Source organism: Erithacus rubecula (assembly GCF_903797595.1).
Source record: "Erithacus rubecula genome assembly, chromosome: 14".
In the NCBI taxonomy this organism is placed as follows: domain Eukaryota; kingdom Metazoa; phylum Chordata; class Aves; order Passeriformes; family Muscicapidae; genus Erithacus; species Erithacus rubecula.
The window spans coordinates 5,265,661-5,291,068 of NC_136666.1; the positions used below are offsets into that span (position 1 = coordinate 5,265,661).

Consider the following 25,408-nt stretch of genomic DNA (forward strand, 5'->3'; position numbering starts at 1 on the left):
TTCCATCAACCAGGTCATTACAGTTAAGTTCTATTGCGTTCTAACTTTTAAATTTTAACTTTTTTCTAGTTAAAAAAAGTTGAGTCTAAAAACTGCTAGTGTGTCATGTCCCCCTGCCTAAGATGAACATTGATTTTTGAGAGGATGAGATCTTTTAAGATAGTGATCTTTCAAAAATTTGTGCACTTCAAGAATCAGTTCAGGTTAAACCTAGTAAACCATGTTTAGATCCACTTTTTCCTGGTGAAAATTAGCAGCAAGCTAATTTTATAGATGACTTTGAAGTCGTGTGACTGACTTAAAATCTCGTTCTGTGTACATCCCTCTGTATATACCCACTATAAAAACAAAACTTTCACTCGGTTGCTTTTCTCTCCTTGATGATATCCATATTTTTTGACTCAAATTTCATCTAATTTCTTGAGTTACCTTCTTCATGACCAGAACAAACAGTGAAATAGTACCAGGGAGCTGCCTACAGTCAGGTTTAAGGGTTTGTTCTTCATCTCTGCCTTTGGGTAGGAGAGGGGTGTGTATACAAGGTAAAGGGTGAAAACAGTGATGGAGACTGAGCTCTCCATCTTGGTCTTGCCTTGATTCACCTTCTGGAATAAATCTGTGCTGCTGCAGGTCCCAGTGAGGGGAGGTTGGGAGTGTTTAGAGCAGTGTCCAGGTTTGATACTGCTGCTTGGTTTGTCCTGGTTTGGTCTCCTGTAACTTCTGCATCCTCTTCCCCCCAGAGTGTTGTAACACCCTTCTTGCAACACTCTTCCCCCAGTTTTAGTTGAGAGTTGGGTGGAGCAGGTAATCCCTGATGAGGAGCTGCTGAATGAAAGGTGCCATGGATTTATTTGTGTCACCCTGTTGGACCCACTGCTGTCTCATGGGGGAGTTTTTTAGAAATGCATCGGGGTAACCTGTTGCACCCCAGGTTCTCCAGAAGCACCTTCCAGAGGGTGAGCAGTAATTCTCCTGCGTGCTCTGCCATTCCAGTGCTCCTCAGATCAGAGTGGATATGGTGACAGGAATTGCAGTTGCCAAGCAATAGAACTCAGCAGAGCCTGGTTGCTTAAATACCCGAACTGTTCTGCTCACCAGAATTGCAGCATCGTGCATCACCCACGGCGCTTCTCAGCAGCGTCTAAAAACTGTGTATGGGGTTGGAAATCCAATGTCTTGGGCAAATGCAAATGTGAAATAGGCAGTATGGGCTGAAATGCCACCTTGAATGTAAGTGTGGAAGGTGGCTGGAAGTAAACCACTGTTGGCTCTTGTCTTCTTAGCAAGTTATATTTATTTAGCTTTTTTAAAAAAAAATTTTAGTGTTTTACAGTAAGGTTCAATCAGGTGCTAATGAGAACATCTGCATAGATACGTTGAAAATCCTGTACTCAAGCTTTCCTTGTATTTTCAGAGAAATGAAACTCCTGGAGTTCCAGTGGTTGACTGTGCCTAAAGGGCTTTGGTTTCCCATAGTTAACCCTGTTTGTCTGGTAGCTTCTCCTCTGTGTGCATTAAGGATGTTTTGTTTGAGGAGATGCTCACCTGGAGTGGTATCACAGAGGTGTTTGGTTCTCTTTTTCCGTGGTTATTGTGCTGTGATGCCTCTGAGTCAGTAAATAACGTGTGAATGCAGCCCTTGTGGTACAAAGGACACTTCCCTTGTTTGGGATGTGTTTGTGATACTAAAAGCGAGTCAGAAGCATCCAATTCACCAGAAGAGTGAGCTCACTTGAGAACTCCTGGTGTAGCTGCTTTGGTTTACATTTGCCTTAAATTGTGTTGTGGTGCAAGTGTTTTTGGTTGATAAACCTGAACTACGTTACCTTGTCCCTGGCGCCAGCCCACATGTTTTACCTTGTATTTGGAGAGGAAGGTTCTTTTTTCAATCTAGTTAGCTCATGGCTGGAAAGCCCCACAGCACCTGCATATATGTAATTTAATACCTTTAAAGCCCTTTTTGGGGATTTCAAGTTGGTCATATTTTAACTGCTTTGAGAAAGCAGGTTACAGCATGACCTATGTGATTTTTAAGCTGTGGAGCTGCCATGTGAAGGGAGGGGTGGGAGAGCTCCATGTTCTGTTAAATGAAGTTTGATAGCATTAACTTTTTCTTCGGTTAGATAATTTTTTTTTTTTTTAGCACCATGTTCAGTTTCTCTTTTGGTGGAAATACGGGATTAATGGAAGTCTTAGTTCAGTTTGTTAAAACAGAAACATTGCTGTGGAAGGCCGGAGAATGTGGGATTTCTGTGTTTGATTGCTTAAGAGCTGGTTAGCACAGCATAGTAGGGCCCTGTGTTGCGTATTGTTAAGAGTAATTGCATCAGACTTGTAATTTTTCTGTGGATCTATGACTCACTATTAAATCCTTTGCTGACCATTATGGATGCAATTGTATGTTATGATACTGTTTTGTCAGTTGGCTTCTAATGAAGCCTGAATGATCTGGCCTGATTAGCCAGCCATTTTTGGAAAATAATAATACTAAAAAAATTCCCCAGAAGCTTTTAAAGAGCGGTAGCTTTCCTAGATTACTGCAGGGTGGCAACCCAGCAGGCGCCTAAGAACATGGTAAAGTCTTCCTAAATGTGAGTTGCTGAGCCCAGCCACATGATGAATTTTCATTCTGGAAGGATTTGGCTGCTTATCCCAGCTACCTAAGTGTATATCCCATAGGTTTCTGCCAGCCAGTTGCTGAGTCACTTGGATGTGCAGACAGCTGTTTTAAAAACAAATAAATAAAATCATGCGCGCAACTGGTTTTTTTTTTTTAAAGGTGGAAAGAACAGTCCCCAGGAGAGACAATTTTTGCAAAGCTCTATTGTCATCACAGATTGTGAAACATAAATTCAGTGTTATAAACAGCTTGTAATTTCAGTTTTCCATTTTTACTTTCGCAGGAATTAGACTGAAGCTGCTGGTGTTGGGTTTAAACATTATTAGCACCATTAAAAAAAGTTTTACTCTCATAGTTATTGATCATAACGTGCCACCTACTCACTTGTATGTGACATATTTTGTGTAGAATGGCACGTGCTCGTTTTGCGGTGCTGTCAGGGAAGTTAGAGCACAGGATAAGAAAAAGTGCAGGGGTTTGAAGTGCATCTCCTGTGAGAAGAGGGCTCATCTTCAGTGATTTAGGCATTACCTGCTTTCTTCTGCAGGGTTGGGGTTTTTTTTGTGTTTTTGTTGTTGTGTGACAATTTTCTCACAAACTCGACCTGCAGTATTGCAGGGAGTTATCCTGGAATTGCATTCAGCTGGTGCTTCTAACAGCTTTCCCTTGCCTATAAATGCCCAGGAGCAGCTTGCCAGAGGTTAGAGTGCTCAGGTCGGCTCAACAGTGAGGTTCGAACAATGGCTTTCAGTATTTGACACCTATGGGTGTTAATGGGTCAGGAATTTGCTGGTGAGGCTCATCTTTGAGTTAGCTCCTCTTTGGCAGTCTTGCAGGCTTTGAGCACTGCAGATCAGGGTTAAAAGTTTAGTGCATCTTTTCCTGGTTTTGGTAGCTGGGAGTTCTGGGCTGGCTGTTATCCTCCCTCCGTTCCTGCCCTGTGCACCCAGGAGGATGAGCAGGAATCCATGCCAACCCAGGCACTGATGTGCTATTTCAGCAGCAGGAGGTAATGGATGTGGCTTCACAGGAACCCCTGGGGGATGTGGTGTATCAGAGCAGTCGGTCAGAGAGGATTAATTTGGGGATGACTTGTCATGAGGATGCTTTCACGTGAGCTGGGCTAATTCTAGACCTCCTTGCTCTGGTGAGCTGTGTAGAGAAGGCATCAATCAGTGTTATTAAAGGGATTCAGTTTGTTTTGTTGGCTCCATTTTTGCTAAGCTGCTGTTCCTGTTGATATTCAAAGTAAAATGTTGGCAGAGAGAAAGCAAGCGAGATGAGGGACAAAAACGTGATTTATTCTGAAATTTTATTTGTGTAAACTTATGGGGAAGTTGGAGGAAGTTCATGGCAAGCAACAGTGCCAGAGATATCTTTAGCCACTAACAGCTGAAAATTGCAAGAGCAAAAAGGCAGAGACAGTTTGAGTTTGTGATGTGGGTTGTAGCCCTTTTGTGTGTTATTTTTGTGAATGTTTTGTTCTGGTCAGCGTGGTAACATAGTGGCCCTTGGATTTAGAATATATAGTTAGTAGAGTGGCAGAAGAGAAAATTAAAGTAGGATGTGTGCATTTTTCTAAGGGCGGTGGGAGACAAGGAGAATGTGTGTGGAGAAGGGAAATCTAGTTGCCTTTTAAAGTATTTGCACCAGATTTAATTGGCCTCTTGTGACACCACTTTTTCCTTCCAAATCTGGGTGAAAACAATTCTGTAAAGGGTTGATAGGAGTGATGAGTAGCATGAGGTGAATTAATGATAATATACTGTGTTTCTCAGAAATTACAAGCTACATTGCAATATAATCTTCAGTCCTGTGAGTGTTTTGAAGATCATAGTGGTCTGGCTTTGTCCTCCAAAGTTTAACTTGTAATTAAATGAAAAAAAACAAACAACCCAAACCTTCCTTCCTGGCCTTAGATATGTTATGAAGAATGTTCTCAGGACTTATATTCAAATGGAAACAGTGGGGTTTTGTTTGAGTTTGAGTATTCCCTTTCATGTTTTGAAAGCCAAAGATGGCAGCGTTGTGCTAGTGCTGGAAATACAGAAGTTGAAATTCAATTATGGTCTTGCTTAGCAAAATCTAAAATGATTGACGTTTTCTGGGTTATGAGGTGCCTTTTATCTATCCCCTCCCCACACTGAGAGATGTAGCTTCATAAAATCTTGGTAAATGTAAAGAGGTTTATGTAGCATATTCAGTGAAGAGAAATAGTTCAGTGGGTAGGGAAGCAGCTTGAATCGTGATGTAGATTTAGTTCCCTCCTTGTTACTGGTTCTGACATCCCAAGAGGTAACACAGAAGCTGGCTTCCCTGGGAAGAGATCTAGTGATTGATGTGACACATACAGGATAGGTGAGCTTAGAGAGTACAGAAATTTTGTGGGAGGTTGTGTAAGTACATTAAAGACACTAAAATATATATCTCATTCATAGTGTCACTACGGAGGCAAAACCAAGAGCTCAGTGGGTGGTGGAATCCTGTGTTAATGTAAAGTGTCATAAGCAATCTCTCCAACCACTGATTTCTGTGAACTCCACATTTAATTTCTTCTTTGCAGAGTATGCAATTAAAGAATCCTGAGACTTCAGTAGTAATTTTTTTTTCCTTACGTCTGCAAATGGTGCAACTGTACTGAAACTTTTCATGGGCTTGAAGGGAAATTGTGGTTGCTAAGCTGTTCCTTCTCAGACTTTCTAGCTTTGCCATTGAAACTATGGGAACAAAGAAGGCTTAGGCCCAGGCCATGGGTTGCAGTGGCTCTCTGTTCAGTGATGACTAACACCTAAAAGGTGTTGGTTTTATTTTTGGTTATTTTTTTTTTTTTTTCGGGCTACATGATGGCTTCCTTAAAACATGTATAGTTCTTAGGAGTAAGAATGAAGAGAGATATTAAGGTCAAATTATACTTTCCCCTGTTTATCATCTGGATGGGCATCACATTTTCAGACTATTGCTTATGTTTTCACTCAAGTGTCATTCTGCTTCTCTTCTGAGCCATTATAGTCATGTAGGATAGCTCCTTACAAACCTGATGATTGGCTTTATCCTAACTTCAGTTCTTTTTTCCTGTTGCATTTGGGCTATGGGACTGGTGAAGAGAATATAGCAACAAAGTTCCTTCTTGCCATGGAGAAGCAAAAAGTCCTTTATTTAAGGAAACACTACACTTATATAGAATAGTTCGTGGTAGCAAGGAATAATTCCATTGGTGCAAGAGAGGTGACACCCCTGGTCATGTCTCTCACACACCCTGTAGGTGCATAATCATTGTTATAATTCTTTTCTCTTATGTTTTCATTGAGCAGTGTCAGAAATCCAAGCTACTTCCCTGGTTCCCAGCAGTATCTGACGACATTTCTCTAACATGATTCAATCTCTTGGTGTCTTCTAGGAATTTTTTTTTACAGCCCTAAGGTTTTTTTTTTCCAGTGTGGCAGACAACCCCTCCATTGAGTTGATCCAGTAGATAGTAAACATGTCAATATGCAGCCCATGATACATTATGCTGATCTAAATCCACTCAGTGCAATAAACATGTTTTGTTGTGAGAGAGGGATGGGAACTCTGGAGATGCTTGCCTGAAAAGAGATGCAGCATGCTGGGAATCTGGGATGAGGGCAGCTGGACTGCAGCCACATTCAGTAGCTGTTTTGGACTCTTTTTTTTATAAGGACCTGCCATAGATTAAAACTAAAAAACACATGATGAAAAGGAAGTGGCTCTGTTGGGAATAAATAACAACACTGTTCAGAAGATGTGCTGATCTCCCAGAAAGACCCACAGCACTGAGCTGACATTACTGAGGGGTGATGTGGTCAGGTCTCTTTCATTAGAGCAGTTTGGGAGAGAGAGCAATGTTCTGCACTCAGTAACATCAGCTCTCTGCTGACCAGAGAGCTGCAGTCACTGTCTGAGAAAGCCAACCTCTCCTTGGAGTGGAGTGTGCTCAGAAAAACCATTATTGGCAAAGTTAGCTGTGGTGGTGTGAGCAAGCTACTCTCTAAAAGTAGAACCAGCCACAATTGTGTTCTTGTATTAAGCCTTGTAGTTCTTTCTTTGTGTGGGAATTCATCCAGCACTGATGGTAACACACTGTGCTTGTTACCAACTGTGCAGAATTTCAGTGTAGATGAGAAGTTGAGCAACCTCATGCCCTCCCTTAAAAAAGAACTGTTTGGAACCTTGAGGATCACAGAATTGGCCTCAGAAAGGGTGTTACAATCCCTGGACAGGAAAACGAGATGGAATTAAAACAATTTCTGTACCTTTAGTGCTCTTTTTCAGCAGCCAGTGTAAAGGGATGCTGTTTGTGAAACTGAAACACTCAAGGTATCCTTATTTAGGATTAACTTTGCATCTCTGTGAAGTAAAGGAAACGGTGCTCACAGAAGCAAAGTCAGAAGGGGGAAAACAAAGGGAAATCAGGAGCAAGGTGAGTGTGAGTTGGTGTTGAGGCTGCTGGTGAGATGCTCATGGCAGGCTGTCTATCCCCATTTTCGTTTCAGGGATGTAAAGGACTGCTCAGGCTGAACAAGTCTCTGTTGCTAGGGAAAGCCTGACCTAGCTGGAGTAGACGTGTTGAAAAGGCTTTGGGATTGTGAAAGGGATGTACTGGTTTGACTCAGTGACTCAGAGCTGCTTTGCCTGAGTCCTTTTGGTGTTGAGACAGCCAGATAGGGGTGGTTGCTGCATCTTTAACTTCTGGCTAGTTGAGAAGATGTTGAGACTGTACAGTGCAGTACAACTTTTAATGTCATCCAAAAAAGTGAAGGGTCAAAGGCAAGGCTTAAAATGTCGAGGAATGTGGTTTTTTTTTCAAGAAAAACCATATGTACTTGTGTTTCTGTAGAACTTCCCATTGGAGCAACCTGGAGGAATACAAAACTTGTAACTGCATCGTGACGAAATTGCTTCATGTAGGAAGTGAATCCTCTTTTAACACCAGTGAACGTGTGAGCTGTCAATGCTGCCCACGAGCACCTTGGTATTGATAGTGAATTAGCTGTGATGAATTTATGTCCAGCTGGGATGTGGTGTAGCCAGCAAAAGTTGTAGTGTAGGGTGAATGTTGAGCAGAAAGCATTCTGCTGCTTTGTCTGTGCTAGCGTTAGATTTTGCAGAAAGAAGGGAGGGGTTCCTTCCAAACACTGAAAGGCAACAGCCAAGTTCTTTCAGGAGTCACCAGTGAGCTGAACGAACTGGTGGGTATGGGAAAAGAGTGAAGAGCTGCTGTGTGGAGTAAATGACTGTTTGTAAATAGATGATGGTGAGATAGCAGGTGTTTCTCAAGGTGACAAGGCAGTTGTGCATGTCAAAATGGTTTTAATGATCCAAGTAAGCTTTGGCAAATCATAGTTAAGGTCGAGAGGAATCTGCTGGATCACTGCACTCTGTGACACAGCTTGTTTGGAGCCTGCCCAGCCTGTCCTCAGCAGTGGTGCTGTGTGTGTGTGTTCACAGCCCCAGCTCTGCTCCCAGCCAGGGCACCACTTACACAGAGACTTGCCAGGAGGCTCTGCCAGATCAAGGAGCATTAATTACTCCTGTCGTATGAACCTGTTATGTGCAATCACTTTTCCTGGTAGTTCATTGACCCCATCTCAGTTACATGAGCAGGCTTGGATCTATCCTCTGACTAGGAATGGGCTGCAGGTCATCTGGATGACTGGGATGTGCAGTGGGTGTTTCTGTTGCAGTTTGCCTGTGGGATGCTCCCAGGAAAAGAGGGCTCAAATGGGCTTTTTATTGGATACCAGGTGCAGAACTCAGGACTTGTGGACTAAAGAGCTGTTTCCAGAGAGGCATTTGTGTTTGGGTAAAGAGTATGTTGCTTCTCTTCAGTATTGTACTATACTGAGGAGTTGTCTTTTAAACAAATAAATACATTGTTTTTAAAGAACAAATTTCTGACTCTGAATTAGGTACTTGGTTTAGGCCAAGTCTGATAAATGATAGGCAGTTTAAGGAAAGGCTTGGAAATCTGTAGGCAGCTGAATGAAAACAGCATGAATCTGGCTATTGGTAATTATCCTGGGTGTTTATAATCTACCCAGAACTAGTGGGGCAGGGTAATAAACAGCTGTTGCATTTTTATGTTCTGTTAGTGAGCGAAATAAATACATAATAGTTAATTTCCAATTCTGAATTGAACGTAAAACAAAGGCAAGTTATCCTAGTCATATTAAAAAAGTTCTCTTAACTGGAATATCCAAAAGTGTTAAATGGAGTATAAATGCTCTAAAGAGCATTTTCTGTGCACTTCATTGTGTCTGACAGACCAGTTTATATTGTGAGTCTATATATGCTTTCTCTCAAATGGCATCCAAAGAAAACAGAGCACAGCCAGATGGAAATTGGAGTTGACTTTGAGCTCTGATTAATTTGTTTTTCATATAATCCTTTTCAGGGCAGCAAGAAAAACGTGAGAAAAAGATGATGCATTGTGGTATAATTAACTCTGTTGAACAATGTGAACTTAAAAGAAATTTCTTTTAAAAAAATATCTGCTTTAATGGGAACTGATTTTTCCAAGCGTCAGGATGGCCCATGATGCTTGTCCTACTTCACATTTGTGTCTGCCCTTCTCATTATATTTGTAAAGTTCTGCAAAACGCAACTCACTAGATGAACTAACAAGTTCTTAAATCAAAAATGTCAACAGCCACTCATCTGTGATCATTTTCTAATGTGGGACCCCACTGAACTTCATCCTTCTCCATGCTAAGGGGATGATGTTTCAAAGCTGAGGCAAGTGAGTGCATACTTTTGCCATAAAGCTCTAGAAAATTCATTGATTTATAAAAGCATTAAATATCTAAAATTAAGTAACTTTTGAGCTGAAACAAACATAAAGCTAAAAGCAATGACTTTGAAAGCCCAGCCTCAAACAGAGACATGAACAGATATATAATGCTTTAGTTAAGGGTTGCTGCCATTTTTCTTACAAATTGTTCTTTAGGGTATTGTAACTCAGCTGTTTTTAAACCCATCACTCTGGAACCTTGCCTGCAAAATGTCAGCACAAGTGCAAATTTTGTTTCTTTAACAAAATAAAGGGCTTGAAGCAGTTAGGCTTTCTAAACTTTTATGGCAGGAGAATAAATTCAGCTACTTTTGCTTTGCCATAGCAGGAGCCATATTGTTCACCTTGGCCTGGCAGCAGGCAGAGATGGAAAACAAAAGGGTTTGATGGGGGACACTGTGTGTTTTAATCCACCTTTTCAAAACAAGAGAAGCCCAGTGTCAGAGTGTAAATCCCCTTTGGACAGAGGGCACTATCTGTAGAGTGGGTGGAGAGTCTGTGGCTTTAGAAGGTGATTTCATAAGCTGAAAGCAAGATGTGGGTATTAAAAGGAATATAATAAGGCTTGAGGTTATTTTTCCTACAGAAAAGGGAGAATCCCTCACTTCTTCTGCACTAACCAGTGCATCTCTTACTGGATCTACTATCTTGGAGTTCTGTTAACATTCTGCCTCTTCCATCTGGCTTCTAAAGCTGGGTAGTGCCAGCCCATTCAACCTTTTTAGTGCTTTCCTTAAGTTCAAGCCTTGACACGTATTTCTGCCTTGACACAGCAGTAGAGTCCAATTTTTCTGAAATCACTATGTACGAAAATGGTGATTTCCTGTCTCAGAGCTCATGAGGACCAAGTGTTCCTGGTGGTACATTAGTCTTAATGTTTATATTTTCTTTTAAGGTCTAGGGTATGAACTTTCTTGCACATAGCTACTTCACTGTAGCAAGTTGCATTTAATAGCCTTTGCTTTCAGCTTGAATCTTTACAGAAGGAAGATTAGGTAATAGTTTGTGTAGAAACATCTGTTTCCTAACAAAGATCTCTCCCTATTTTATTTTTTTATTCTGTCCCACTAACCAAAAAGTCCTTTAGTCTTTTAAAGACTTAGAAGTCTTTAAGTCCTTGTTGGGTATTAGAGTTGCTGTGGTTTTAGCATGCTCATGCTCTGGATCCTTTGTTAGCTTAAGTTATTAGCCTTAGATAAGTGTTGTGGGATGGAAGGGCTGCTTTCTATTGTCAGCGCAATTTCTGAATCTCTGGACAATTTGTCTGGGTTAGAATTTAAGTTTTTGGCTCCAGTGCTTGTTTAGACCTTTCCCTTGTCTGAGGAAAAGATGTTGTTAAAATAATTAAGCCTAGCATGCATTAAAAGAGAACCTTTCCACAAAATTGAATTACTTGGTGTTTATTTGAGTTTTGGGTTGCTTAAATAAATAGGAATTTTGCTTTGTTTGCTTACAAGCAACTTAGTATCTCTAATGGGGAGTCTTTTTTCCATGTTTTCCAAAGAATACCAGCTCTGAGAGTTTTGAGGAACAACAGCTCTCTACATTCTGTGGTTCTTTTGTTTTACATCCAAGTGGATTGTATGTGTCTAAATATTACATTATTAACACACATGTCTTCCAGCCCGTTTAACATTGTTATTGTGATATGTCTTTAATATGGAAAGACTTAATACATAGATTTATTAGGGAATAATCCTTTTGGTCATTGTTTTCTTGAAAGTTCATAGAGTTCAGTCTGCTGTTTTCAAGGAAAGATTCTTCACTGTGATGCTGCATGTTCTTGTAAATAAATTTATCCTGTGTTTCTTAGAACTCAAGAGACTTTTTTATATCTTGGTGCCAAAATTAGTGAAACTTGGTTTACTGGAACATGCAAACATGAATTCAGTGCTATAAGTCCAAGCACTTTGTTTTCTTCCCAGTCACAGAGCAGGAAGTGCTGACCAGCTTTCTGTGGATTTAGTGTTGTTATTGACCTACTGCAAGACTAGTATTCCAAGAATTAGGTCTTGTTTGGCGTGTGACCCTGGAAAGAAAGAGTGATTTGAGGCCACAGTTGTAATTTTCTGGGAAATGCCCTCTTTGTGTGCATGTGTCTTAACTGGAGTGGGGGGGGGGGTGAATTAGTAAAGGAGTCACCAGTGGATCACTTTGTTTTACCTGACTGGTTTGAAGTGATGTGGCTGAAGCTCTGCTCTGGGCAAACATTCACCATCCAATTTGAAGCTGGGTGTGCAAATGCATTTGATTTGTCTTTGTATCCTCAGTGTAATGTCACTCTTGTCATCATCAGTAATAAACCAACATTTCTCTGTGTAATGCAGATTATAGGGAGAGCTGCCATCCTCGTTCTGCTCCTGGTAGTGCTTTAGTGTGATAGGTTAAATGAAATGAAGATTCTGTGTAGGTGTAAATCAAGCACTCATTTTCTATTTTAACACTGCAACCTAATTAAAAATTTTATGTCCGTCAGGATCTCCTTCTTGTGTTCCAGTTTCAGAAGGCTGAGGAGTGCCTTATTTACTGACTTGCCTTCTTTTCCATTTCAGTTTGCGGGCCAAATGTCGACATTCGCAACGATATCCACGAGCTGAAGCGCCTGGAGAACTGCACGGTGATCGAGGGCTTCCTGCAGATCCTGCTCATCTCCAAAGCCGAGGATTACCGCAACTTCCGCTTCCCCAAGCTCACTGTCATCACTGACTACTTGCTGCTGTTCCGTGTGGCAGGCTTGGAAAGCCTCAGTGATCTCTTCCCCAACCTCACCGTCATTCGTGGCAGGAACCTCTTCTACAACTATGCCTTGGTTATCTTTGAAATGACAAATCTTAAAGAGATTGGGCTGCACAACTTGAGGAACATCACGCGCGGGGCCATCCGCATCGAGAAGAACTCTGACCTGTGTTACCTCTCCACGGTGGACTGGTCTCTCATCCTCGATGCTGTGTCCAATAACTACATTGTTGGGAATAAACCTCCAAAGGAATGTGGGGACTTGTGTCCTGGAACAATGGAGGAGAAGCCATTGTGTGAGAAGACATCTATTAACAATGAGTACAACTACCGCTGCTGGACCACCAACCACTGCCAGAAAAGTAAGATTTGAGTAGATATCCTGTTTTTGTTGCCTCTTTTGGAAGTAAACATTTAGTTTTGTGGTTTTATTTTAAGGCTCTTCAGCAACTGGAACTTTTATTCTGGTTGTGTATAGTTTACATGATTTACCCAGTTGCTGCACAAATAGATTCTTCCCCAATCAGTAAAGGTTTGTCTCACTCTAATTAAAAACAAGAAAACAGCAAATGAGCAACTATAAAACAAACCCCAACCAACTCCCCGAGTTACTTCCTTGTGAAAAAGGTGAGAAGTGTAAGTGTGGAACCAATGGCACTGTAGCAAAGCTGGAGGCAGCTTTACCTCCCTTGAGGACTTTGGCAGGAGGTGGCCACCGAGTGCCATCTCCTCCTGCTGAAGTGACATTCCATGTGTGCCAGAGCTGTTGCTGTGCTGAAGCTGTTAACTGGACTTTGTTTTTTGCTTCTCTTGGCATGCACCTCCAGGCATTCCTGTAATGGTAAATCCTGTACGTAAGGACTTGTTTACTGACATTAATTTTCACAGTAGAGTCAAAGAGTCCATGAATATCTTGACTTCCAGTGAAGTTACCTTTGCCTATTTTGTTCCTATTTGGCAGGTTTATGTCTTTCTGAGGCAAGTATTAGCAAAAACAAAACCTGATCTCGTCCCACTTTTTAAAAATAGAGTAAACAAACACATAGTTTACTCAGGTAACATGATTACATGGCAGGTTTTTTGAGTTCATCCTGTAACTTTACAGAAGCTGAGCCCTGCAGTATCAGAAGGGCTTAATTACAAAAAGTTGTCACTGGGAGGAACAATCCCTAAATTCCACATGCAGTCTTGACCAAAGCTATCATAATGATAGAAAACACCCCAGTGTGAGAGAAATCGGGACTGTATTCAGGTTACCTTCATCTGGGCATGTTGTGTTTTTCTTAAGTGGCTTGTCAGTTGCTTGTGGAGTCCTCCTATTCAATTAGAACTGCAATTAAAGTAGCTTGTAGGGCAGTTTCAGTCAACACATGCCAAAAATACCTCTGCAAAAAGGCATTTAGAGTATGTGCTTTTATCAATACTTACAGGAAATAAAGTTCGTTTTTTAAACAAAGCAAAGGAACCCCCTCAGCCTGTTACTGGGAGACTTTGTGCTTTGCCCAGGGCAAGGGGAGTGTTGCTATGAGTCCTGCAGGCCAAATTTATGTCTTCATTAACAGAGTATAACTGTTGTCTACAGAGGTGACTCCTGTGCAACCTCATTGCCCTCAGTGGTTTGAATGGATGTAAAAAGAGTGTATTTAATGAGATATAACAACTTACTTGCTTTCTGTTGTATGCTTTGCCTATTTGGAGTAGACAAAAATAATGTGCAAAAGAACTTTTTTGGCATTTAAGGAACTGTTAAAAGAATTTGGATCCCAAATACGCATAAGAAATTTGTTTAAATAAAATGAGGTCATAGTTAGACTGTGATAGGACTTTGAAGCAAGAGTGCAGGTAATGTTTTTTTTTTCCATATATATGCTTTCATCTCCTTTCATGGGAGATTGTGAAGAAGAAAGCAAGTATTGGAAGAGAGCCTTGAAAGGCTTGTTAGGAGCATTACAGTGTTGAAAAACAATTTGGTTTAGAGTATCTTAGGATGTACAGCATATAAAGAAATGATCAAGTTCTAATGAATAAAAAGAGTCAGAAATTTGGACCTGTTCTAATCTGTTTGTTGTGATAAGCCACAGACTTTGAGGAAGATGACTTTAAATTTTCAGGCCATTCATGTAGAAAGAAAACAATCCCAAAGTACTCCTGCTCTGAAGAAAAACAAGGGAGGTATAAAAGTGCAGTTGTTCCAAAGGAAGCTTTTTGTCTCCCCTGCTAGATTGCTTGGGCACTTTGGCAATGAACTCCTGATCAGGAGAGGACTCTTGCAGTACAAATCACACAAGACATGAAAAGGAATAGAAGGAAGGACTTTTCAGTTAGTGAGTGTTTCAGTTGGCATTTTCCTACCGGTCAAGATCTGACACCTATGTTATTTTCCAGGGAATATTTTTCTAGTGCAGTATCTAATTTAACCCTGACATTCTCCTTGTGCGTCACAGTAATGTCAAGCTGAAAATGCTCTCTATCATTCAGTGCTCCTTTGTGCCTTTTTATTTTTCTTTGCTCTGGCTCTGTGGAGGAGTGTGTATTAAATCTCTCTTGTCCTTGTTTAGGTTTTACACTGGAAGATCTGAAGTTGGTGGGTAAATGTTGTGTGGGAACACTTGGTACTTTAAGTAGCCTGGCTTCTGTAGTTTTGCTGTTGAGTGGAAGTTGTTTTTTTTCCTTCTTTTTCTTGCTCACAAACAAAGGAAGAAGCTTGTGCTTCCTTCAATATAACTTGTGCAGGAACAATGCTGAGGGAGGAGGGAGGGAAGGATATGCTGTGTCTGACTTAGAATAATCCATGAACATTTCTGTAGAAGAGCAAGCTACAAAGAAACTGTAACTTAGAAATTTTTCTGGGTATTTTTAAGGTTCAGCATAAGGCGTCAGCAGCTCTCCTGCCAGTTTGGTTGCCCTGGTTTCTGTGTAGTGTACATTCCTTTACCTTCGAGTGCCCCAAGGCAGCAGCAATACTAGTTTGCTCTCTTTGGAGCTGCAGCATGTTGTGTTGGGCTTGGCATGCTCTCTTCTCTCCGACTTGCACCTACTTTTATGTTGGTGTGTTAAATGCCAGCTGGGCCTTGCTGGGGTTGCAGGTCCACACAGAAGAATCCCTCGAGATAAAAGAAGAGTACTGAAGTTGTTTGTTTGCATCAGTGCTTTGGGCACAGGTAGAGATGGAAAAGATAAAAACTGAGCATCCAGACATACAAATGAGACTATGGCCTTTTATGTTTACTTTTTTTTTTCTGGCAGTTTTGACTGCTGGAAAGGTTTTATGGAAGTTGCCTGCATCTTGCACAGCAACTGATGTGAGAACCAGAAAAACTGTTCTGCTGTACCCCATGCAGGACTTGTGTCTGATGGCACACTGGCTCTGCCTGTCCAGTGGTCTGCTGTAAAGAAAACTCTGGTTGTTTTCTGTATTCCTCTTGCTGATGATTAACTTTTGAGGTCTGCTGCCTTAGTCACTAGGCCTTTCCAAGCCTGCAGAAACCAAATTTAAATTACACCCTTGAAAGCCTGCCTGGAAGTTCAAGATCCCTTGTCTACCATAACCTTTGTGTTCTTTTTCAAGCAAGTCCAGCTAATGCTTCCTAAGATGCTTTTGCTATTGCTAGGGCCATAAGAAATGGGGTGGGCAAACTATTTGGGGAAGTAATAACAAAACTAGCAGTGATCTGTATATGAGACCTATGGTGCCCTGTTGGTTTTTTTACCCCCATCTTAATTATTTGTCTTCTTTCCCCCAGTTAAGCTGGAGATGCTCAAATACTTGCTGAAACTTTCCCTACAGACAAGGGCTCTGGTTATGGGGGAGGCAAGCTGTTATGTATGTGGGTAATGGGTGTTGGCCTCAACTGCTGCTTTTGTGGGACAGGATGAGAGCAGAGTCTGAGTCCCCCTGCCTTGTGAGAGAGCAAATTAGAGCTCCCATATTTCCCAAAAGGGGTGGAATAGCCATGCTTCCCATAAAAACAATGACAGAGAGGATCTGAAGTGTGTGAGGCAGCTTTAAGATTAGAGTTTAGGAATTAAAAAAAAAAAAAAGGATGTGTAAGCTGGCATTGTAGAGAGAACATGGATTAGGGCTGTAAGCATTAAGCACTTGGTTCAAAAGAGGTGAATTTGATACGAAACAATAGCTCACGTAGACCTCACTGCACAATACAACAGGAGAAAACTTTGAGCTTCTGAATGTGTGAAACTGAGGACCATGGAAAAGGCATGTGAGGATTTGGAGGCCGATGAAGCAGATGGCAGCTAAGCACAAAATGTTTTTAATGAAAATGTATCCTTATTCATTTTTGAATTGGTTTGACAATGGCCCGAGAAGATGCGGTGTATGAGGAGCGGGAGGGAGAGAATGACAGTGAGTGGGAAGAGTGGTCCATATGTGCCTTCTACTAAAATGTTTAAACATATGGAGACAGTAACATGATGTATTCTCACAAATATTCGGAATCTGCTCCTGTTTGTTTACACGGAGCTCAGAAGATAATGCAGTTGAGTGGTGTCATTTGACATGGCTCCATTGACTTGTGCAGTGCTTACAGTGTGCACCAGCTGGGAATCTGCTCCCTGTTGATTCAGCAGAGTAGTGCTGAAAGCCATGTGCTGCACTTTTCCCCCCCCCCCCCTTTTCTCTCCTTGTCTTTCCCTCTCTGAGGAGAATTCAGTGTATTCTTCTGTCCTTTAGAAATAGTGAACATACGTGAACTGTGTAGGCAGCAAGAGAGGGGAAGAAGTTGGGAGCCAGAGATGATGAATCAAAGTATTCTTATTTTGCTTAAAATTGTTTGCATGCTTTATTTTTTTTTTCCCTGTTTGCTGGTACTTTTTTTAAAGCACTGAAATATAGTAGATATATATATGTCAGCAGAGGACAACATGCTTTAAGTTTTACTCTTTCAGCAAGCAAATTAGGTGTGGTATAATGTTAAGTGAAGCTTGTCTATGTAACTAATCCTGGCTTTGTTGGTTTAAAAAAATTAAGTATCATATAAACCTGACCATGTTTTGAAATGGACAGGTTGTTTGTTGGTTGTAGTTGGTTGGTATGCAAACTCTCCAGCAAATAAACATCTTCTGAAAGGAATAAACAGATAAAAAGATAATAATTGTAAAAGACACAGTTGGTGTCTCTGAGTTTGAAAAATCTGGAGTACGTTAAAAAAAATTGTTAGTGTTTTCTTTCTGAATGAAGTTTTTTGCTGACTTTCGCTCCCCTCCTGAGAAGTTTGCTCTTCAGCCAGAGGTTTCCCAGAATTTTTATTATGGCTGTGAGAGCATATTTAATTAGTAAGCTGGGATAGCCACAGAGCAGTTTAGGCCAATCTGCAGTTAATTACTGTAGCAGTGGTTTACATTCTGAGAAAAGGGCTAAAATTAAACAAATGTATATTTGCCATTTTTCTTTGTTCTGTTATAAAATGGCATAACCTGGGAAGAATCTTACAGTCTGCACTAGCCACCAAAAACTATGTGATAATGTTAAGTACTCATCATGGCTTCCTAGTTTCTTTTGGCACAAAGATTTGCAGAGGACTGCTTGTTTTGAGAGGTCTTTAAATTTGGGAGTTTCATTTTCCAGTATGAAAAGATGATGCAGTGAGCTCAGTCCACCACTTTGCTCCGTGTTCCAAAAAAAAAAAAAAAAGCAGTGAACTTTAAAAAGTACTTTGAAAATATTTAGAACTTTTCCCCTTATTTTGGAATAAAGAATGAGAAAAGTTTGAAGTTTTTGAAAGTACCCTGTGTATTTTCTACTCAAGTTTACACACACACTTTCATCTTCTGAAGATGTCGCATTTTGTGTTTGCTCCAACTTGCTTTATCTTTGTCAGTCCAGAAGTGTATTTATGGTCACCAGGTGATGTGTAGCCACATTTTGGTTGCCATTCATGCTACTGGAAGAATTTATTTTTCTTGGTGTTGTTTGAAATGACGGGAAGGGGTAATCCATGTGTTGTGGAATGAGACAGTAAATGAGGCCGTTTCAGTGATACTGCAATTCCTTATAGGTAGTGGGGTGATCAAATGTATGTGCTCAGTTACTCTGAGTAATACAAATTCTGTTTTACATAGAGACCATTCTAATGGATTTATTTGACTTGTCTTGTGCTAAGAATCTGTTTCACGGTCAGGAAAAAACCCTGTAGAAATGCAGTTGGGAGGTCATTGATAGGAAATAGTAATTGTGTGTTCATTCCTCAGTTCATTTTCTCTGGTGCTGTGTGGTAAAGGCTGGGGAAGGAAAGAAAAGTTCTTCCTTACAGGAGGATACAAAAGCATCCCCAGATTGCACACTGTGTGCCTGACAACCTTCTAACAGGGAGTACTTGAAAAGAAGTCCTGGTCTAACCCTGCATTATGTGGAAGCTCATGGGAGAGGGGAATGACTGCAGCCCAAGGGACCTGGGGCTGTGGAGCAGAGGGGGAGAGGGAAATGATGGCTTCATCACATTCAGTGAGGATTTCTAAGATGATGTTTATTTATTTTGAACTTAAAGCACTTCCTTTTATTTTTCTTATTTTAAAACTTCAATCGCATCCTGAATTTACTTTTAGAGGTACTATGTTAGTGATGTTTTGAAATTTGATAATCTGGTGCTAGCTAGGGTTAGAAACAGAATGCTTTTGGTTTTACTTGCAACACTTTGCTGTTCTTAACAACTTGTTTTCATCCTGAGCACACTGAGGGTGATGTCCTATTTAGAGATTTTTTGGTTTACTTTCCTGTGCAGCAAGTGCTATGTTAAATCTATGCAATTAAATACAAATCTCAACTTGAATCAAGTCTTTCATTAACAGGCTTAATATGGATTTCCAGGCCCCATTGATATATATTAGACAAATGTTTGTTAATAGAATAGACAATTGTATTGGATAGTTAATTAGATGTAATGTAAGGCTTTAATTTTATGATGAATTTGCAAAACAACTGGGAGCTGGGAATAGCTAGCAGAGTTATAGGGAAAATGTCAGGGAAATGTCAAGTGTAGAACTAAAAGAAAGCTGTGTTTTTGCTGTGTTCTTGCAGATGTCACAGGGACAGCCTGGCTTAACATTTTCTGCAGTTCTCTGTGGCTTTATCCATGCAATGAGTCCAGCTTGGAGTGGGTTGTGAGTTTTCCTAGGGATTTCAGTTTTGGCAGGTAATGCTTGTATGGATGTCAGACAAGGGGTGAACTTGAACTGCTGTCTTCTTATCTTGGTGGGAGGCCCTAAATTGATCTGTCCTCCACCTGTCCAGTTGTCCCATTTTCATGGAATGTGTAGAAATACATCTTTTGTGATGACTGATCTGCAATTAAATTTGAAATGGGCTGAAGGAAAGGGAAACTTGGGCTCAATCCTGGATAGAAATCATGTTCTTTAAAAATTTTGAATGGGAGGAACTATTTTCCTATTTTTCCTACATGTGAATGTGGGAATTAATTGTCCTGCAGCATTTTCATAAGTCATTTTTAAGTGGCAAACAAGTTTTTCAGTGTTTAACAGTCCTGAAGCAGCCTTTGTTTAGCTTTCTTTCCCACTAATAGTGGGATTTCCTTCTCAATTCAGTCTATGACTCTGAGAATTAACTTTAATCAAAAGATGCTTGGATAATAATATGTTAATACATATTGTTGAATTGCCTTTTTCTTCTGAGGTGAACTCAGCCTGGTTCAGTTGTCGACTGTCTCTTCCTCCCCCTCCTTTGGGCGTCGGGAATGGAATGTGCATGTGCTATCAGCCGAGCGCTAAAAATGATTTAGCAACGAGTTTGCCCACCATAAAATGGGGGGAGTCTGAGGTGCCCCTGAGCCTGGCTTTTAAAAGCTGGAAACCATGTGCCATTCTCTCCATTTTTTTGTTTACTGTTTCTTGCTGGGCGAAGGGAACGTGTAGTTACCTGCCCAAAGCACAGTTCTATATGCCTGGGCTAATTATTAAATGTATTTGTGTAGCCCTTGACAGTGTAGGCGAGAGTGAATTCAGCACATGACTCTTGGGAAAGGCTGGTGTTTTCTTTGGAATTTGGTCGCTGAGAGGGATTTCAGGGGCAACTCAGAAGTTCTCAGTTGTTGCTAGTTAAAGTTCAGTTTGTGCTCTTTGGTGGATCAAACTTCTGCTGTGTATACCACGTGTGACTCTCCTGATGTGTTCCTTCCTGGTTGCAATATATTTGGTTTATAGGCTGTTCCCTTCTTAATGAACACTGCTCCATAGCTGCCCAGGCTCATCCCTCTCCAGTGTGCCCATCTTCCACCATTAATGGCTTCTCTAACTTTTCAGTCAATTATGGGCTCAATGTGCCTTAATTTTTTTATTTCTTCAGTTGATGTGTGAGGGGTATAGATGGATGATTAAAGGTTGTAGTTTTGGGAAATGATGCCATTTAGGAAGCATGTTTGAAGTGTTGGGCGCGCAGGGCAAGTCTTTTATATCAACGCAGGCCTTGGGAGGAGGAGGAGATGTTTTTCTATGTATAGAAACTTCCCGTATAGGATAGCAAGGGAAGGTTGCAGGGGGGTTGCCTGTCTCTTTAAGTGGGTTTATAATTGGCTAGGAATTTTTGTCAGCTTAGTCACTGCAGCATTCAGCGGATGAGGGAAAAAAACCACAGGCCCCAACCGTTACGGCCGTGGATAGGCTCTGTCATCCCAAAGGAATGCATGTGAACAAAACACTTTGTGCGGTGCAACCGTTGGCCTAAACAGTATTGCATTCTTAAAGCAGCCTCTGAGTCACATGGAGCAGATGGATTGTTTCACTAAAATGGAAGTTATGTATCACTGAGCGCTCCAATCCAGCTTTCAAGTGTGGTTCCAATAGGTCAGGGTGATGAAGGGGTGTAAAGGAAAAAATTAATGAAATGCAACTACTCCTTGTGTGGTTGAAATAGTTTCTGTGGTGTTGAAAAGGTAAGAAAGTGTTTCACTTTGTTGGTTATTAGGTTGGCACACGGGCCTCTGAAGTTTCTCCCTTGATTTCAGACCAACATGGTCTTAATTGAGGCACTTTTTTTTTTTTATGCTACCCAAACTAATCCAAAGAAACTCCTGTTTTAAGGGGATCAAGGAGAGGAGAAAAGCCCTGCACTAAGCCCCCAACCTGTTGGCTCTTCCCTCAATGCAACCAGTTGCTCTGCTCTTCCCCACTCTGCCAGCCTTTTGCCCCAAATGGTTTCTTGAAGCCATTCTCTCTAGAGCCCAGTGTGTATTGATCAGTGAGGGAGTAGCTCTGTCTCTGAGGATGCCCTAGCCCTTTATTTGGTTTTATCTCTTCCCTGTGAGGGATTTGAAAGGATCTGATAGGAGCGTTTCCAGTCTTCAGCCTTCAAAGTGTGCAGGGGAGGAGCTGTGACTTCTGGCTAAACAAATTCAGAGCTGTCAAGTGGGGTGTTTTTTTTCTATTTTTTTCCCTTCCTGTTTTGTGGGGAATCCTCTTTAAAGAGTGCTGGAGGATTTAGCAGAAACCCAGCCTCCAGTTGGTCGATATTGACAACTGCTGTCATTTGGCAGGCTGGCACTGATAGGAGTGCAGCAAGTTTGGAGGTCTTAATCCAGTTATCATGAAGGCAGGTGTTTTGGAATTAATGCCTCCCTGTGTTGTATTAATTGAATCTTAAATCATTACAGCACAAAGGGGAAACATTGACTAAATTCCCTTCCATCTCTGGAGCTTTCCTCATGAAGGCAGCACATGAATAGGAACTCTTTCTTAGAGAAGCTGGTTTACTTTGAGTGCCTGTGAAGGCTGTTTGGCAGAATCAGAATTGGCTGGTCCACGTGAAGCACTACATGCAGAACCGAAATTGCTGTGAGTCACTGTCTGCTCTGTCTTTTGTGATCTGAGAGTCTGGGATAAAGTGCTGCAGTGGGTGTTACAGATAAAACCACTATGCAAATCCCTAATTCAGAGATGAAGCCTTCTTCCTCTTATGCTCTCTGCAGTTGTTTGTCTGTGTGCATCCATTTCACTTCTGTAGAAAAGAAATTAAAATAATCAGTAATACCTTGCCCAGGAGATGAAGAGTGGTGGCAGGGAAAACAAATACTGCTTCCAGCAAACCAGCTGTAGAGAGATTTTAAATTCAAGGGCTGCTTTAGGATCAAGTGGTTTACAGGAAAATATAAGTAGTTGGAAATTCATCTTACAGATGAAAAAAATCATAGTCTTCCTAGGCAAAAGTTTTATTATTTTTCTACCCTTAGGATGCTTCTTTGAATGGTGAGTTATCTGCACCTGTCAGATGATCTCTTTAGGAGAAAAGGTGTGAGGGAGTGAGAGGACATTTCTGCAGTGGAGAATCTTCCAGCATGTCTCTGGTGACAATGGGAGGCCTCTGAAGTCTGTGGTGATCACAGGTCTCAGTTCCAGCTTCTTGCCTGGTCTAAAAGGAACATTTTGCTCTGTGAAGCAGCATCGCTGTTTTAATCATGGCACTGTTTTAGTGGTACTCAGATCAGTGTTGCTCTACCTGTCCTGTGCTGTTCATGCTCTGGATTCTGGACAGTGTCCATATGCTTTCCAGTAGATAAATTCAACATCATGCGTGTAGTACCTGAAAACTTCAAGCTGTGAAGCTTTCTTGGTTTTCTCATCTACTTATTAAATATTTATTGAAATGATAGCTGGCCTGGGAGGAGGAGGAGGAGGAAGTGTTGTTCAGCAACACAGGGCTCACCCGTCCCCATAAATGGTGCAAAGCTTTGTTTACATTAAGTGTGCTGTAATGGGGTTACTTCAAGGAAATTGCATAGCAATAAGCAAAAACATTTGCTTTTCTGTGTGTGCTGAGTGGGCTGCATGATCTGACCTGTATGTGAGGGTGCTGTCTGGACAAAGAATGTCATGAGCAAGTGGACAGCTATTTTGCAATGTTATCCTACTCATTCTTCTAGTATCCAGGAGACACCGGAATTGGTGTGAATAACTGTGTCATGCCTGCTTAAACACAATGCCCTAAAGAAGGAGTTAAAAAAACCCTAAAAGGATGACATTCCCACCCCCAAATCTTACAGCAAAGGGAAGGGAGTTTCCTCCCAGCTTGTGTTCCCACAGCAGCAGCAAGTGTGGCAGTTACTTGCCTGGCTTCTGGCAAGCTGTCTTTTCTCTAACCTTCGCTTTTCTGTTCTCTTTCCTAGTTTGTGTTTGGGAAACTGGAGCCTTCCCTTTGCCTGCCTGGCCCTTATCGCTGTCCTCTGCAGCAGGAGCAGCACAGAAATGATGTGCCTGTCCAGTTCATTCTGCTGCTGCTTGGTAAACTAATGAGCAGAGGCACTGCAGCTGCCAGGAGGAATTCCTTTCCAGCAGTTTTGCGAGAAAAGTCAGCAGGATTAGGGCCTGGTTCAAACTTGATTGTTCAGCATATCTGCTATGCAAACCATTTGAGTGAGGGAGAGAGCAACCAGAGTGGCAACCAACTTTGCTTGAGGCAGAAACGAACTGTGGGAACAAGGAGGAGACTGTCTTGTTCTTTATAAACCATAGTCTGCTTAGAGCATTTTGGTGTGCTTAAATACAGACATATATATGTATATATATATGTATTTTTTTCTTCTCTGCAGCAACACCCTGAGTTAGTGTCTATCCTGGCTTAGAGGAAACAATTATTTCAAAAGCCTTTCTTAATAGCTTTCTTAATCACCTTTTGAGCTTCTCTCATGTTTTGCTGCTTGGATGTGCCTGCTCGTGCCAGATCGTGCACTGGATCTCACAGTTCTGGAGCACCTACTTAGTTATCTATCTAGGCAGGGAGTATTGGGGCACCTCCCAAGTATTTAAAAATAGAAATAAACATCTCATGCTTGCTCTTCCTTCCTTGATTAAATTTATAGGGTTTGTGCTGGGCTTGTTTTGCTTTGTGTGGGTGAGTGGGTGTGTCTTGTGGATGAAAAATTAATTGTGAGAGAGCTGGAATATGTTTGGGACTATGTTTGTACCTTAGTTTGGAAGCTGCAAGGTCTTTGGTCATTTTGCTTTCTGGAGTCAGTTTACATGAAGGTTTGACTTTCTATGCTTTTAAGTTTATTTTGGTGAGGTTTTTTTGGTTCTCAGTGACCATCCAGTGAAATGCTGCTGCTGTGGGAGGCTGCACTCCCAGCAGTGAGGTGATCTGTTGGGTAGCTTGTGCCATTTCCCTGGAGCATATGAAATATCTTTGAACTGTATTACCTGGAGCTGCAGGTACAGAAGGCTGATTCTATCATTGTACAGTTGGAAAGACAGTCTGGAAATGGAACTTTCTAGGATATGATAGCTGAAGTGTAATAACTGCAATACCAACAGAGGAAGAGTCTAGAAATGTTATTATAGTAATATGTTCTTGAGAATTAGGTGAAGGAGGTATTCAACTCTTTTTTTAATTTTCTCGTTAAGTGCTTTGTTGACTAGTAATTTTTTTTCCATTCTTGTGAAGCAGGTGTGGTTTAACCTGCCCACATGCTGGAGTAATAAACACTTAGTGTTGTGTGTAATACATGGAAAATAAGATTAGCAGAAATAATAAAAACACGGTGTTTGTGCTGCTGCAGATGTGAAAGCTAATGGGACAGCCAGGGGCAAGTGATGAACCAGTTAAACAGGGACCAGGAACTCTGGTTTAGCAAGCCCTTCTCTTCTGAGCACAAACATGGATACAAGTTACTCTGATTGCAAACTTGTTTGTTTGACTTTGCCTCTGCTCTCCCTGAGCCAAGCTGCCTTAATTATCCTAGGGAATTGCTTCTCACAACGACTTCCAGATAAATCATTATCTGTACTTGAATGACTCTTACATCTGTAGCAGTCTTGTCTCCAGGTGAGGAAAGTATTCCTGAGGGTCTGCTCTGAGTGCATTTCCTTTGGAAGGCTTCTATTGACGTGCTTTACTCTATTTCCTCACTACCTATTGTGTAGGACTAGACAAGAAAATAGTAATTGTAGAGAAAAATATTTGAGGCCAGATGGTTTGCTTTGGAGCATGGAGTGCTACTTGATTTCTTACATCTTTTATTTCTGCTACTCTGGGCTGTGCCTTGGGTGGAGAAACTTTGCTAGCTTGAGACAGAGTGGTGCAGGTATTAGCAGCTTCAGGTACTAGACTGGGGTGTGTTTTAGAGGCCAGTTCTCATCAAGTGAACTTTAATTAAGGAATCATCTCATGTTCTTACTCTCTGGACATTCTGCCAAAATGGGTTTGCAAACCAGGGCTTCTGAATTAATGCTGGGTATTTCTCTGAATCACTCTCCATCCTAAGGCAATATCGATAAAAATAAAGCAT

At 41.2% G+C, this 25,408-nt stretch overlaps 1 protein-coding gene across 4 annotated transcripts in view; it reads left to right on the forward strand.

The window, feature by feature from the left end:
* Positions 1-25,408, forward strand: part of IGF1R (insulin like growth factor 1 receptor) — a 172,338-nt gene that overhangs the window by 18,917 nt on the left and 128,013 nt on the right. For 2 of the 4 annotated variants that reach the window (XM_079318207.1, XM_079318208.1), the window contains exon 3: positions 11,981-12,526. In XM_079318207.1, the coding sequence (XP_079174333.1) occupies positions 11,981-12,526 (546 nt within the window). Of the gene's footprint in view, positions 1-3,456; positions 3,630-6,993; positions 7,059-11,980; positions 12,527-25,408 lie in introns of those variants that run through there. The other 2 variants (XM_079318209.1, XM_079318210.1) reach the window with 2 other exon arrangements.